At 36.3% G+C, this 15,073-nt stretch overlaps 1 protein-coding gene and 1 pseudogene across 1 annotated transcript in view; one reads left to right on the top strand and one right to left on the bottom strand.

The window, feature by feature from the left end:
• Positions 1-439: 439 nt before the first annotated feature.
• The window catches only part of LOC140168212 (ankyrin repeat domain-containing protein 49 pseudogene), a 119,883-nt pseudogene continuing 105,249 nt past the window's right edge, over positions 440-15,073 (bottom strand).
• LOC140168213 (uncharacterized) overlaps positions 6,312-15,073 on the top strand; it is an 88,545-nt gene continuing 79,783 nt past the window's right edge. Inside the window, exons 1-2 of the mRNA XM_072191552.1 lie at positions 6,312-6,527; positions 14,862-14,955. Coding sequence (XP_072047653.1) covers positions 6,450-6,527; positions 14,862-14,955 — 172 coding nt within the window. The 5' untranslated portion in view covers positions 6,312-6,449. The remainder of the gene's footprint in view (positions 6,528-14,861; positions 14,956-15,073) is intronic.

Raw genomic sequence — 15,073 nt, 5'->3', positions numbered from 1 at the left:
CTTTACTTGGTGCCCTTCTTTTAAAGGTATCTGATTGCATATAATAACCCTATTATAATACAACAATGGGGTATTCCATTTAAAATCACACTACCCCTGTGGAAGATATTAGAAATAGGTTCCACAGGGGGAGTATGAATTTCAAATGGAATATGCACATCAGGCAGCGCTATTTGAATTTCATACACCCTCTGAGAAAAATTCAACCTGAATCTTCAACAAAGGGAGGATGAGTTTCAAATAGAGTTGGTTAATGTGCTAATTCCATATGAAATTCATACTCCCCCTGTGGCAGATATTTCCAAAATCTTCGGCACAGAGGTAGTGTGGCCTTTAAATGGATTAGCCCACTACACAAGGCAACAATTTGATATCACTGCAAAATTGCAGAACATGATGCGCAGCACCTGAGAACACATGCAGAACATGTTTTTTTGCGGGTGTTCAAAATGTTACAGAACGCATCCAGAACAATTGTTGACTCAATGGCGGATTTGAAAACACTTCTAGAACACATCCAGAACGTATGAACATCATTGTGTTCTTGTGAAACACTATCAGAACACACTAAAGAACACATCAAGAACATGCCAAGAACACACTAAAACACATCAAGAACACATCAATAACACACTTGGAACACACCAAGAATGTGTTCTATATTTGTTACATTTAGAACGCCTTTAATGTGTTCTACATGTCGTTGTTGTTTAGGAAAACCTTGTATGTGTCATTGGTCCCTGAACATGTTTAAAGAAAAACCTCCTATGTAACCTGTTGCCAGTTTTGTTTTAAACATGTTCAGGGGCCACAAGCACAGAGGTTTTTCTTGCCCAACGACGATGTATTATTTTTTTGGGTCCAATATGTTCCAAAGTTTTTGCAGTGATATCCCATTTTGGATCTGAACTCTTTAGATAGCCCTGGTGATTGATTACAAGCAATATACTGTCAGTTTGTTGAACTAGAAGAAGGCATTTTATCTACTTGTTCTTCATCTAGGCCTAATGTTTCAAATAAATGCACTAATCTACCAGCACGCCTTGCTATATCATACGCTTTCTCATTGGCACCGTTTAATATGTCCATATCAAGATTTTTGTCTAGTAGGAGAACCTTTAACGTCTCTTTGGCTTCTGGATTGGAAGAGGCTAAATGTAGCGGAGTCTGCCCGCCGTTAGTCTGTGCGTTTATGTCAGAGTTATGTCGCAACAGAATCGTCGCTACCGATGCATTGTTCCATCTTGATGCACAATGTAAGGGTTGCCATCCGTCGACGGTACACGCATCGACGGCAGCACCATTGTCTAACAATAACTGCACCATAGCAGTGTGACCATTATACGCCGCACGATGTAAAGGAGTATATAAATCCTCATCTAAACAGTCCACTAAATCCTTATCACTGGCTAGTAATTCCTTCAAAATCTCAATCTCGTTATTTTGCGCAGCCCACAACATTCTTTTTGACGGCTTATCCTCCACATCCTCATCAATTTTCTCCTGCATATCATCATCGTCTGAATCCCAAGCGCTCTTAGAGCTCCCTCGACGTTTGCGTTGCTGGATCTCCATCACGTTCAGAAGAAACTCGGTGTTGCTACGGATGACATCGTCGTCATCATCCATAGAACCCTTATAGGCACTATCGAAAAAAGCATTAGTGAAGACGTTATCTTCATCTCGATCTTCATCTTCCTCCTCCTCCTCTTCCTCCTCCTCTATCTCCTTCACTTTAGTCCCTTCCGCCATCAGTAGCGTCGATGCGGTCATGATCTGTGGGCAGCTATATCTCCTAGTCTGATGGCGGTTTAATTTCTCATGCATGTCGACCTGATTCAGGCTCTCTAAGCTACCACTTATGTCTTCCGATCGGCGTAGCATGATCCAAGAGTACACGTGGACACTTTTTAAGAGTAAAATCAAAGCCTATAAATGAAACAGCTGGTTTAAAAGACTCGGCAATTTGACACTTCAAGTCGGCAGTGATTTATAGTTGTACGACGTCACCGTGTGAGGCTGGCAGGTTATGTCGATGAGAGCAAAGCTATGTTTGCGTTAGGAAATGTCATCATCATGCTGGGGAATTTATCAAATGTTCAGATCTGTAGAGATAAAAAAAGACGAGAGAAGATGGTTAAATTAAAGGTGGAAAATTGTAAGAATTTGTCGTCTGCTTCACATACGATCATATCTCAAAAGGCTGCCTTTTGTGTTTTTTTATTATTGTCATCTAATTGTGATGTAATACTCTGTAAAATTAAATTTATATTTTAAATTTGACTGGTATTATCACAATATTAAAACTTCATGTCCATTCATGAAAGAGAGAAGCATGTTCACATATCAAATAATCGTATAAAATACAACAATGAAAATAAAATCACACAAGGCAGCCTTTTGAGATACGACAGTATGTGATGCAGATGAAGAATTGTTATTGGTATTACTTCAATTCATTTTCATGTACATTTTTCATTTACTTATAGATTCATTTACTGTATATTTGAGAAACCAGAACATTGGGTATTCATGTAAAAAAAGTTCATCATGTGAATTATAGTATGGCATTTTCATATGCCTTATTCCAAATTGAAGTTCAAACAATCACAAAGGAAATAAAAAAAAGTCCATGTAAACCAAATCTATCATGACAATTCACTATTTGACAGTGTCCCCCCCACAGGATGCCCCCCCCCACTATTATAAATTGTCCAGGGTGTGCCATATTTTCAATCACAGTCATATAGTGGAAATGGGCTATTCCAGTTGAAATCCATAACCCCTATGGAAGACATGACCTTAATCTTTCACACAGGGAGGGTGAATTTCAAATGGGGTTACCTGAATAGGTGACTGATTTGAAATCTACACCCCATTGTAGGATATTAAGATTATGTTTTCCATAGGGGGTGTATGGATTTCAACTAAAATAGCCTAAAAATTGCTAAGCATGTACATTTTCTGGTAAAAATTGCTCTCTGTGTCAGCAGTTCTCAGCTTTAATGCATTTGGCCCATTTGGCATTGACAGGAAGAGAGCTGGAGTACTTCACATTCACAAGTTGTAAGAGAAAGCCTGTGTGTTGAATATGTATGCCTATACTTATGAGGTGGAGTGCAGTTTTGAGGTACTCCATTTTCATAGCATGACGGAACGAATCGGCTGTTCCAGTTGAAATCCAAACCCCCTGTGAAAGGCATGCTCTTAATCTTCCACACAGGGAGCGTGAAAAGCATGAATTTCAAGCAGGGTTACCTGAATGGGTGACTCCATTTGAAATCTAAACTCCCTGTGTGGAAGATTAAGGTAACATCTTCTATAGGGGGTGTGAATTTCAACTCGAATAGCACACTGATATTACTTAGTGCCGCAGTGTCTGCGCACAGTGCTTTCATTGCGTTGTATGTTTTACCATTTAATATGTTGTTGTTTTTGTTATAATCATAATAATAAGCAAATTAAAATTTGATGTATTGCAGCAATTTTGTTATTTTAAAAAAAAAATGGTTGTTTTTGCATTACCAATGCTAATTGCTAGTTTGGGGATTCGTAAATGTTTTTTTGTGGTTTAAAAAGTTCAAATGTATTGCTTTTGAAACCAGGCCTTTGCTATTATGTTACGAAAATGGGAGTTATATGAAAATGGATATAAAAGCTATAAATTATAGAAAAGTGGTTTGTTCCATAGCAGTCCAAAATGTTGTCTTGTGGGGGCACCAGTGGTAGCACCAGGATTTTATTTCGAGAGGTATTGGGGGACCAACAAATTGTGCGCAAAATTGCTGCAAAAAGTGGAATTTTTTGTAATTTTGTGTTTTTACTGGGGGGGGGGGGCAACATACGTATATATATATTTTGTTTTCTAATGTAATAAAGTATATAGACCACTTGACATCATTGTTTATCAACAAAGGCCAGGGACTGGTCTATCAATATGCTTGAATGAACTGCTACACTGTTCAATGGCTCTCTTGTACTCATATGAAATGTGGTGGGCGACTTAAAATGCACGTACCCTGAGCAAACAATGATGCGTACGCACACTGCAGGGCAAAGAACATTGGAAATTGCCATAGTTTGCGCACATACTGCCGGGCAATGACATCACATGTCAAGTGGTCTATACATCAGAATGAAAGATTACCGCTCAGTGTTGTTTCTTTCTTCTTGCATAAGGTAAAATGTTACTTCTTTGATAAGTTTTCACTTTTTAAATAATTGTGTTCTTAAAAGGGCATTTCGTGATCCACAACCTCATCGAGATTTTTATACTACTGGAAACCTCTGGCTACATAATGTTTATGTACCAAAAATTACTTGCAGATTAATTCGTTTTAGCAAAAATATCGCAAATTTGAATTGTTCTGGTATACCAGAACGAAATAAACAATACATTGGAGCAGTGTAATATGCATAATCATGCATAACTCATAAACGCAAAATTGGAATCAACTCAAATTTTGGGAATAAGCTTTTTCATGGATATCTACTGAAAAATGTCATAAAAAGAGGATGCTAGGATTATGAAATCCTCCTTTAAGTGTATAAGGTATATCACATTTTAGGAGTGCAATGTTTTGACTATGAATTAACTCTTTCTACTCAATTTGAATAATAACTGTGACCATTCTAGAGTGGGCTATTCCAGTTGAATTCCATACACTACCCGTGGAAGACATGAACCTTAATCTCCCACACAGGAGGTGTAGATTTCAAATGGAGTCACCCTTTTCAGGTAACCCCATTTCAAATTCATACTCCCTGTGTGAAAGACTAAGATCATGTCTTCCATAGGGGGTGTATGGATTTCAAATGGAATATCCCAATTATTACTTAATATTTGTTGTTTTGACATGATTTGGTGCACTTTGAAAACAAACTGAATTGACAGTGATTTGAACAGGAACACATACATTTTATTTGTTTTTGTCCTGTATTCCATTTAAAATCCACACTACCCCTGTGGAAGATTTTGGAAATATCATTTGGGGGTATGTTTTTCAGAGTAAATAATTTTGAAACCCATATTCCCACTGTATTATGGCTTTACTTATATCTTCCACAACTGGAGTGACTATTTCAAAGGGAAGTAACCCAACTGTCTGTTCTATTCAAAACTTATACGGTACTCCCTCTATGGACGATTTTAGCTAAATCTTCCACAAGGGGAGTATGGATTTTAAATGGAATGGTGCACTTAAACAGTTTGACATTTACTCATAGTGGTGTAACAATTACATTTAATCAAATCCTACCCAATGTCCAGTTACAATTCATGGAAGCATTAAGGGCTGGGGTATGAACGTTTGGACAGTATTTATTTTGGGACATCAGAGCACATCAGACATATCGAATTGCATTCTGAATACGAAGACTGTCATTCTGATATCAAATAATTTTGATTTTTGGAAATTCGCAATTTAATACACATTTTATGGCAAATCATTAAAAATTGATATTTTTGATATTTAACAGTACTTGAAGTAAACTTTAGAAATCTGATGATTTATACTTAAAGTGTATGTAGGTGGAATGAAAAGCCGACGATCAATTGAAAATTTTGACCTTTCGTATTGAAGATATGGATTTTTTTTCCCAAAACATCAAAAAAAATTAGGTCTTTTTGGGAAAAAAATCCATATCAAAATTTTCAATTGACCGTCGGCTTTTCCTCCCTGCTACATACACTTTAAGAATATAACATTAAATTTATATAATTTACTTGAGGACTGTTATATATCAAAATGTGAAAAATATCAAATTTTTATAATTTGTCATAAAATTTGTATTATATCGTGATTTTCAAAAAATGAAAATTATTTGATATCAGAAAGACATGCTTCAGTATTCAGAATGCAATTCGATAGGTCTGAGGTGCTCTCATGTCCCACAAAAATACTGTCTAAACGCATAATAAACGCTCATTTTAGATCCCTTAACAAAATACATTTGAGGGCACTATTTACTATACTGTAAGTTAGCATAGCCACTATTGTGAGTGCAAAGTGGAGTGCACAGATTTTAACTATTGAACCATGTCAAAGTCAATGCACACACAGTTATATTCACCAACCATACAGTTATATTCCCAAACAATACACACATTATGAATATTCATATTGTCACAAACGGTTAACAATAGTACATATGAATATTCATTAATAAAGTTTACTTTTGAACAATAGAAATATGAATATTCATAAGCACCCATTACTTGGGAGTGGTAGGTCAAGATTCTACACAGGTCAGAGAATCACAATAGATTATTGTTAAGTGTAGATTGTACACTAAGTTTACCCATAGGTGGAGTACATACTGCACAACACTATAGGTGATTACGCTACACAAGGAAGTTGGAGTTTAATTAGTGGCTCTCTACCCCTTGGATATATAACTTTTTGGATATATTTTTCTTCATTCAGGAATAGGATATATACATTGGAATAATGCCTATCGTAAACCAGCACTGTTACTGCTGTTGTGGGTTGAGGACTGGAGCATTGGTGTCGGCAATTTTCTTTTTGGTAAGTTTTGAAATCTGATTGAAAATATTATATGGTGTATGGTGTGTCGGTATTGAAGTTTACCAATTGTTTTGCAAAGGTCATTGTCAGTTAAAATGGCGCAGGTGATTATATGGCGATGTGGCAATGAAAGATTTTTATTAGGTCTGGGTGTGTCTGTTTAATTAAATAATTCAAAGTATAAGTTTTGTTATTTTAAATTATGAATGTTAATTCTGAATTGAATTATTTAAATATATGTTTATTTTTTCATTGCATTGTTTGGGCAATATATTTGGATTGATATGGGTGAGTTTTGTAAAGGCATGTACACAAACTTTTGCACATTTCACAGAAAGAACACCTTTAATGCATTCAGCAATGCAGTACTTTTGTAACACCAAAAATGTGTACTAAAGATATTAAAACATTATGACACATGTGTAATAATCAGCGTTCGAAATTCTGGTTGTCCGTTAGCCCGGGACAACTAAAAAAGTCGCCGGACAACCAAAAATACTGATTCGGTTGTCCACCAGACAACCATAAATCTGTAGCCAAAAGTCACCTTTGTAGGCCTACGGACAACCAAAAACTTAGACGGACAACCAAACATTGTAATCTGGTTGTCCATGGGACAACCCATTTATTTTTCCTTTATTCGAACACTGGTAATAATGTGTTCTGAAAGGTTTTAGAACACATCACATGTATAGAACAGCAGTGTTTAGGTTTTAAACACCAGATTCTTACCAAATTCCTTTAAGAATACAAGTGTTCAAAATTAAACAAATTATTATAATAAGAAAAATTATGAACAAGTGGTATGTGTGCTCAAAAAGTTCATCCAAAATTTGAAATAGTTGTATCTTTTTAAGTTGCGAATAATGTCACAATGTTGACTTTTCTCTCAGATTTTAAAGCAAAATAATTTATAACATTTCTATAATAAGGGGGCCTAGATTTGTATTTCTTTTTTTTAAAATGTTAGTTTTCACTGTCAATTAATATGTTTCCTTTTTAAAAGAACACCGACATTGCCTTTAAAGCCATATTGTAAAATCTGCTGAGAAAGATGCCCTCAACATTTTTCAAAATTCTCTACTTTAGTAAACTAGCATACCCTGCAAAAATCAAGACTTTAGGTGCTGTAGTGTTGTCAAAATCTGAACAATTCGATGACAATAATAGTCAAACACGTACACAATGTTCATAACACAGTATAAGTACATGTCGTGCGGGCAGTCAAAACGTAGGGTAGGTGCAGGTAATATGGGACAGCAGGTAATATGGGACACCTGTTTTCATTTTAACAAAAAGTAGCTTAGAGAAGGTACACACTTTAAGTTGATTTGTTAAGTGTTTAGAGACATCAATTGTGCTTCTAGAAATGCAGTTTTGGAGTCTGTGTATCAAACTCTTGGAAATCAATGCCAAAAAGAGTGAAATTGCCCAAAAATTTACGTCGGTTTTTTGGCCTGATATAAAATCAATGACGCCACATTTTATGATTGTGTATCCAAATACTCTGGTACTGAGGGTTATGGGTGATGGGTTAAGCTTATCAGCAGGTAAAATTCCACTGAAAAGTGGCACTTTCCTTTTATAAATGATTATTTTCTCTGATTTTCAACTGAATGGGTGCAGGTAATATGGGACACATAGGAAATTGTGTGCATTGTCAATGCGAAAAGCAAAACTATTTAGAAAATTGATTTTCTTGTTGAAATTTGCATTTAACATTCAAAATCATGTAACAAAAATGTTTTTAGAACAAAAGAGTGATTTTCTGAACATTTTGATTTTCACCATAGAGATAACACAGTGTCCCATATTACCTGCACATGCAGGTAATATGGGACACTTGACGATGACGTCATTTTGACGTCATAGCGCCCAAACAAACATAAAAACAAGGTAACATTGCCTGTTTTATTAATCTTAAAGGACAGGTTGTTCATCATAACAATCTCTTTTGGGCATATCTTCTATAGTTTTTATGCACATAAGCTAAACGTCCTTAATGGTCCCATATTACCTGCAGGTACCCTATCAAAAGAACCAATCCAACTCGCGTTCAAAGGAGTGGCTTGCATTGGCTACGTATACACTGGTATTAGATTGAGGGCCAAAATTAAAAAATATATCTGACAGTGAAAATTAACATTTTGTGAAAAAAAAAATACAATTCTATTTCTTATTGAATTGTTACATTGGGCTATTCCATTTAAAATCCACACTAAAATATAACCAAAAATCTTCCACAGAGGGAGTATGAATTTCAAATAGAATACACATTAGGCAGCTCCATTTGAAACTCACCCACCCTCTGTACAAGATTCAGGTTGAATCTTTATCAGAGGGTGTATGAAAATCAAATGGAGCTGCCTAATGTGATAATTCGATTGAAATTCATACTCCCTCTGTGGAAGTTATTTCCAAAATCTTCCACATGGGTAGTGTGGATTTGAAATGGAATAGCCCAATATGGCTTTAACATGGTATATAGAATCGATTTCATTGGTGTCCTACATTTCCTGCAATGCAAATAGGTGTAACCCAATGCAAATAAATATGACTGATATATGCTGGAAATGTCATTGAAATTGAGCCTACATCACTTCCTGAGATATGTATAGATGTGATATGATGAGTGACGGCGGCAAATTAGAACATTGGTATCCATTAGGTTAAAGGCCCATTCAGTGATTTGCTCATCTGGATGATCGTAAAATCATCAAACTTCAGATTTTGGTACCTTGGTCATTGTCATAGATGTGCTAACATAGTCTGATAGTGGTACAGCCGAAAGCCATGTATTTAAGAAAAAATAAGACATTTTACTCAAATTGCCCACCGACCACATGCCCCCCATGGGTCATCCAATGGGGGGGGGGGCACCAACCATGACCGGGTCTGATTGGGGGCACAAGCCGTTTTTTGGCAATTTTCCTATGGGATTTTGCCCCTATGATGCTACGCCACTGGTTTGAGGCATACATTACTGTTAGTTTACATTCTGATTCTAAAAAGATTTTTTTTCAAATAGCAAAAGTGTATTTTGCATTAGGTTTTTGGGAGCAAATAAAATGCTACATCTCTATACTGGCTGTAATCTTTTGGTTGAAGTTAGTCTTGCGGCTAGCTAAAATTCCATTGTATGTTATTTTTGTATTTACATAGATGTTCTATGACATGAAAGAAGTTATTGATGGTCAAAATGTGGCAAACAAAGTTGGTTAATACCTTTGACAAAGAGGCATACCATCAGATCTTATATATCAAATTAATTCATAGGGTATAGTTGATACACAAATTATTATTGTTTCATGGAAATATAAAACCACTAATTTCACCCACAATTGACGTCATAAAATACACAAAACCATGGGTAATATTATTTTGAAGTAATATTTTTTCTGTGACTCATGGGTAGATCTGAGTAAAAAAACAATCTTACTGGTTTTATCTTCTCTTTTCAAAGTTGTTGTTAGGGGACAGAAATAAACACTGTTCTAGGGACCTGACTGACCCAGATTGTGCTTTTTTGGTTTTATTTGTTGTTTTTTTGCTGTTTGTCTGTAAAATCAACCATTTGTGGGCTAAAAGAGATTGATTTTGATGGAATTGTTTTTGAGAATACAAGTGAAAAAACACCTACTGACCAATCCTACTTGGAAGGTCCCTCCGGTAATTGAACGTTGTTTTCAACGTCTTACCTTCAATAATTGATTAACGACTTGAATTGTATAAAGACTTTTAAAAGTGTTTGAGTTTCTTGGATTATACAAACATGTCTGAAGACTCAAACATCACTTTTGCACAAACTTACTTCACATTATGATGTCAATAGAACTTGACAGGCCACTCGACCCATCTATATAGGAGTGGGAGCTACATCAAAACATAGATGGCATATTAAAGGTACTTGAAGAGATGGCAGTGCAGTGCAGTAGAGACAGAGACACAGACATAATTAGCCATTTGGTCTGAGGGGACAAAAAATCTTGTGACCATCCGCCACAAAATGAGATGTAAATTAAAGCTATGTTAGAGATATAGAAAACAAAGGATTTCTTAGCTCTTGGCTGAATTTTACTACAATCAAGCAACCTGTACATGTAATATATCATTGCAAAGCTTGCCTGTCCAATATCTCAAAAGTGAAATCGCTGACATTTACAGCCCATTTATTGTAGACATTACATTTCTGGGATCTGGGACAAAAATTACTCAGGTCAGAGATTGGGCAAAAAAGATTGTCTGTTACACTGGAATAAAGCCATCTAGCCAACTCAGTTGGTCAGGACAAAAAGTAATATTGCAGACAAAAATTACTGTGGTCAGAGGAGATGGAGATCAGGGTGATGTAAACAGATTTTTCCCAGAAAATATTGTTGGCAAGGGCATTTATAACAAGATACCAAGGGGGGGGGGTATTCTTGGCAGGTCAAAACAGAGGGGAGCAGATTTTGGCACAGTTTCTTGAGGCACCTTGTCTATGATTATTACACACAAAGTTGGCGGCATAGAAAAATAGTAGGAATCATTTAAATGTGCTCACACCACATGGTTAAACAATTTTAGATTTTAAATAGAGGTACCGCAAAAGCTGAACTGAAGATTTTTTTTGCTTATCAAAAGGGGAGGCCACCAATTTTTTAGCAGACCATCTTGAGAATTCACCAGTGGGGGGAGCATGTGCCCCCAATTGATCTGAAATCTAAAAAATTCCACAGGAAAATTGCTGAAAAATGGCTTGTGCCCCCCCATCAGATCCGGTGCCCCCCCATCATGGTAGGTGCCCCCCCCCAAAGTGATGACCCACGCTACGCCACTGGAATTCACCTGCATACACATATTATTGCACAGCCCCTTAGTCACCCTTGGTACACCATTAAGAATTTACCCCCTCCCCATTGATAGCTCCCTATACACATAATAACTGCACAGCCCCAACTCACCCTCATCATTAGCTTAGCATTCAAATAACATTTCGACCAGTACTGACAAAATGCTATAACGTGAAATACCTACTCCCTTTAATGTTAATTACAGATTCACAGTACACTAGTGATGTTGAATTACACTGCACAGAAGTATTTATTAACCTGCTGAAGTGGTCACATATAAAGACATAGTAGCATGGGGTTTTATTGCTGTCTTATAGAGGCCCTGCATGAAATTATCGATTGGCTCCAAACAAAGGATTTGAGCCGGTGTCCTTCACCGTAGTTATGGCGGAGTGCAGTCCATTCAATCAAACGTTGTCATCAACCTATTTGATCGTAGTGCAGGGTTATGTGTGTGAGACGAACTGTCACGGTAGATTGCAATCATATGCTTTTGTTGAATGCATTTGAGTAGTCCGCCATATGATATTTACGGGATGATACGTCACATGCAAGGCCTCTATTTGAAATGACTCCCTAATTCAGAAAAATAAAAAAAAAAAAAAAGTGTAATACAAAAGACAAATGGATGTGTCTTTTAATCATTATAATATTTCAAATTTATGTTACTTTATTATGTTCCCAAGTTATAGTGGATCTACAAAGCACTCCTTTCAGGGATTTTTGGCTGAATCTGGGAAACCCTAAATTAGAAAATAGGAAAAGTACATGTATCTGAGCATCAAATTGCAATGTTATCAAAGGCAGGCATGAAAATTTACAGCATTTTAGCTGATTTCAGTGTTTTTTGTTATTGTTTTTAGTGTTTTTCAGCCTAATCAGATTCACAGAAAATGATAAAAAACATGGTTTTCAGTGGGGTTTTTTCAAGACCGTTTTCATGCCTACAAAGGTTTACTAGCCTGCAAAATTATCCAAGTTTTCAAAATTGGCCCCAAATAAAACATGTTGAGATCCGCTGTCCTAGTATATAGGTCTAGTAATCTCAAAAAATGTGGTTAAAAATCAACAATTTTTGAGTTTTTCATATTTTTTTTTATACTTGCAATTATTCTTTCTGCTTTTCCGTTATCTGATTTATCTCAGCGTCAGTATCTAGCACAGCAAACTATTGACCTCGTTTTACAAAATCGAAAGGGACTTGTTGTTTTGAATTCAATCAATATTTACATATATCTATCTACCATCTATGTCTTTAGGGAAAGCCTGACCAGGATTTTACTGCTATTTCCAATCAAGATAAAACTATTAATGCCCAAGACAGGGGAGTTACTTGTCCTAATTTTGGTAATATCGAAGATTGCTGCATTAGATTTTGAAATACTGGATTGGCTTCCCAGATTTGTCCTGAGGAGGGGGTGGGGCTTTCTCAAGTTTGGTGTAGGTAATAAAACTATTAATGCCCAAGACAGGGGAGTTACTTGTCCTAATTTTGGTAATATCGAAGATTGCTGCATTAGATTTTGAAATACTGGATTGGCTTCCCAGATTTGTCCTGAGGAGGGGAGGAGGGGGTGGGGCTTTCTCAAGTTTGGTGTAGGTAATAAAACTATTAATGCCCAAGACAGGGGAGTTACTTGTCCTAATTTTGGTAATATCAAAGATTGCTGCATTAGATTTTAAAATACTGGATGGGCTTCCCAGATTTGTCCTGAGGGGAGGGGGGGCTTACTCAAGTTTGGTGTGGGTAGAGAGGTGCTGTTGAGAATCTGAAAGTGCATCCATCAACATACCAATTTTTCAATTTTTTGGGTCCATCAATGGGCTATTCCATTTAAAATCCACACTACCCCTGTTGAAAATTTTGGAAATATCTTCCACAGGGGGAGTATGAATTTCAAATGGAATGAACATATTAGCAGCTCTATTTGAAACTCACCCTCCTTCTCCTTCTGTGCAAGATTCAGGTTGAATCTTTCTCAGAGGGTGTGTGAAAATTCAAATGGAGCTGCTTAATGTGTTCATTGCATTTGAAATTCATACTCCACCTGTGGAAGATATATTTCCAAAATATTCCACAGGGTTAGGGATTTTAAATGGAATAGCCCAATATACCAAAAGTCAATATTTTCGGCCAAATCTAACACAAATTGTGAGTTTTTACAAGTACTGACCTCGTTCTACAAATTGAAAACAGTTTTTGAATTTAATCAATATTTGCATTTATCTATCTACTATCTTTGTATTGTGAGTATTCTAGTTGAGATCCATACACCCTGTGGAAGTCACGACTTAAAGCCATAATGTTCGATCTTATAATATGAAATTTTTTTCAAACCTGATTTTTTTGGCATACCGTATTTAGTCAAATAGTCGCCCCCTCAAATAAACGCCCCCAGCACTTTTTTCAACCAAGATGATTCAAAAATGCCGATATTTCCATGCTATCTTGTGTAGTAAGCTTACCAACTTGCGCACATGGTCGATAATAGCGTCAATAATTGGCAAAAATCTGGATTGGAAACCCAGAAGTGAACCAGAAGTCAGTGTTTCTAGTTCATAGTTCGTCATTTTAGCGTGAGTTTTAAGTTTACCTAATGATTTTAACGGGAATTATCATTCTAAAATTGACCTTGAATAAATCCCCCCCTTTGGGAAAATGTAACGCCGCCGGGGGCGTTTATTTGACGAAATACGGTATTTGTAATGTTTACACATGTCCCAACTTACACCTAAATGGAATCAACCAAATATGTTGTCTTTGTAAGTCAACAATTATGACGTTATGTCCTCCTTTCACTTAACCTTGTTATTTCAGCTCAAAATGGACAGAAACCCTTCCGAATTAGACTTCAAGGGGGGGGGGGTTGGAAGTTTTGAAAAAAAAACCTTTCCCCACTACATGAGCAAAAAAAAACTTTCCCCACCAACACTAAAAAACAAACAAAAAAAAAACCTTCCTCACCTAACTGTGTATAAATGCATGAAATTTAAAAAAATATTCCTAAAAACTTCCTAACCCCCCTTGATGTCTAATGGTGCGTCCCTTACTAACATTATTTCAGCATTTTCAGTATATAATAACAAATTTAAAATCCCGTTTAAAATTGGAAGGAAATCGTACATTAAGGCTTTAATCTTCTATACAGAGAGTATGGATTTCAAATGGGGTTACTTTTGAAATCTACACCCCTTTAGTGGGAGATTCAATGTCTTCCATACGGGTGTATGGATTTCAACTAGAGTACCCCCCCCCCCCACCTGTCAATAACCCCTCTTCATTTATACATGTGATCAATGTGATTTAATACGATATTTGCATCATTTGTCTTTTGTTTTTCTCAGTTGATATCGGCTGGCACCTGTTTACTGTACCTCTGTCTTCTATATGGATTTCAAACCCCCTCCTCCCCCTTCCCTTCCCATAACCCCTCTTCATTTATACATGTGATCAATGTGATTTAATATGATGTTTCAATGATTTGTCTTTTGTTTTTCTCAGTTGATATCGGCTGGCACCTGTTTGCTGTACCTATGGGGTCTACTGGACGTCCTTCAACGGGAAATCTATTTTGAAGCCAGTGAACAATTTACAGGTAAATCAAGTTAAAAAAAATATTACTTACTTTGTGGTAAATATTGATTGTTCTGAGAAATTGCACAAATCAATGTAAGTGCACTTATTATGTGAGTGTGTGGACGACAAGCATTAAC

The sequence above is a fragment of the Amphiura filiformis genome, chromosome 13 (genome assembly GCF_039555335.1).
Source record: "Amphiura filiformis chromosome 13, Afil_fr2py, whole genome shotgun sequence".
In the NCBI taxonomy this organism is placed as follows: Eukaryota; Metazoa; Echinodermata; class Ophiuroidea; order Amphilepidida; family Amphiuridae; genus Amphiura; species Amphiura filiformis.
Note: the sequence above shows the minus strand (reverse complement) of the source record. Positions and strands in the feature narration are given on the sequence as shown.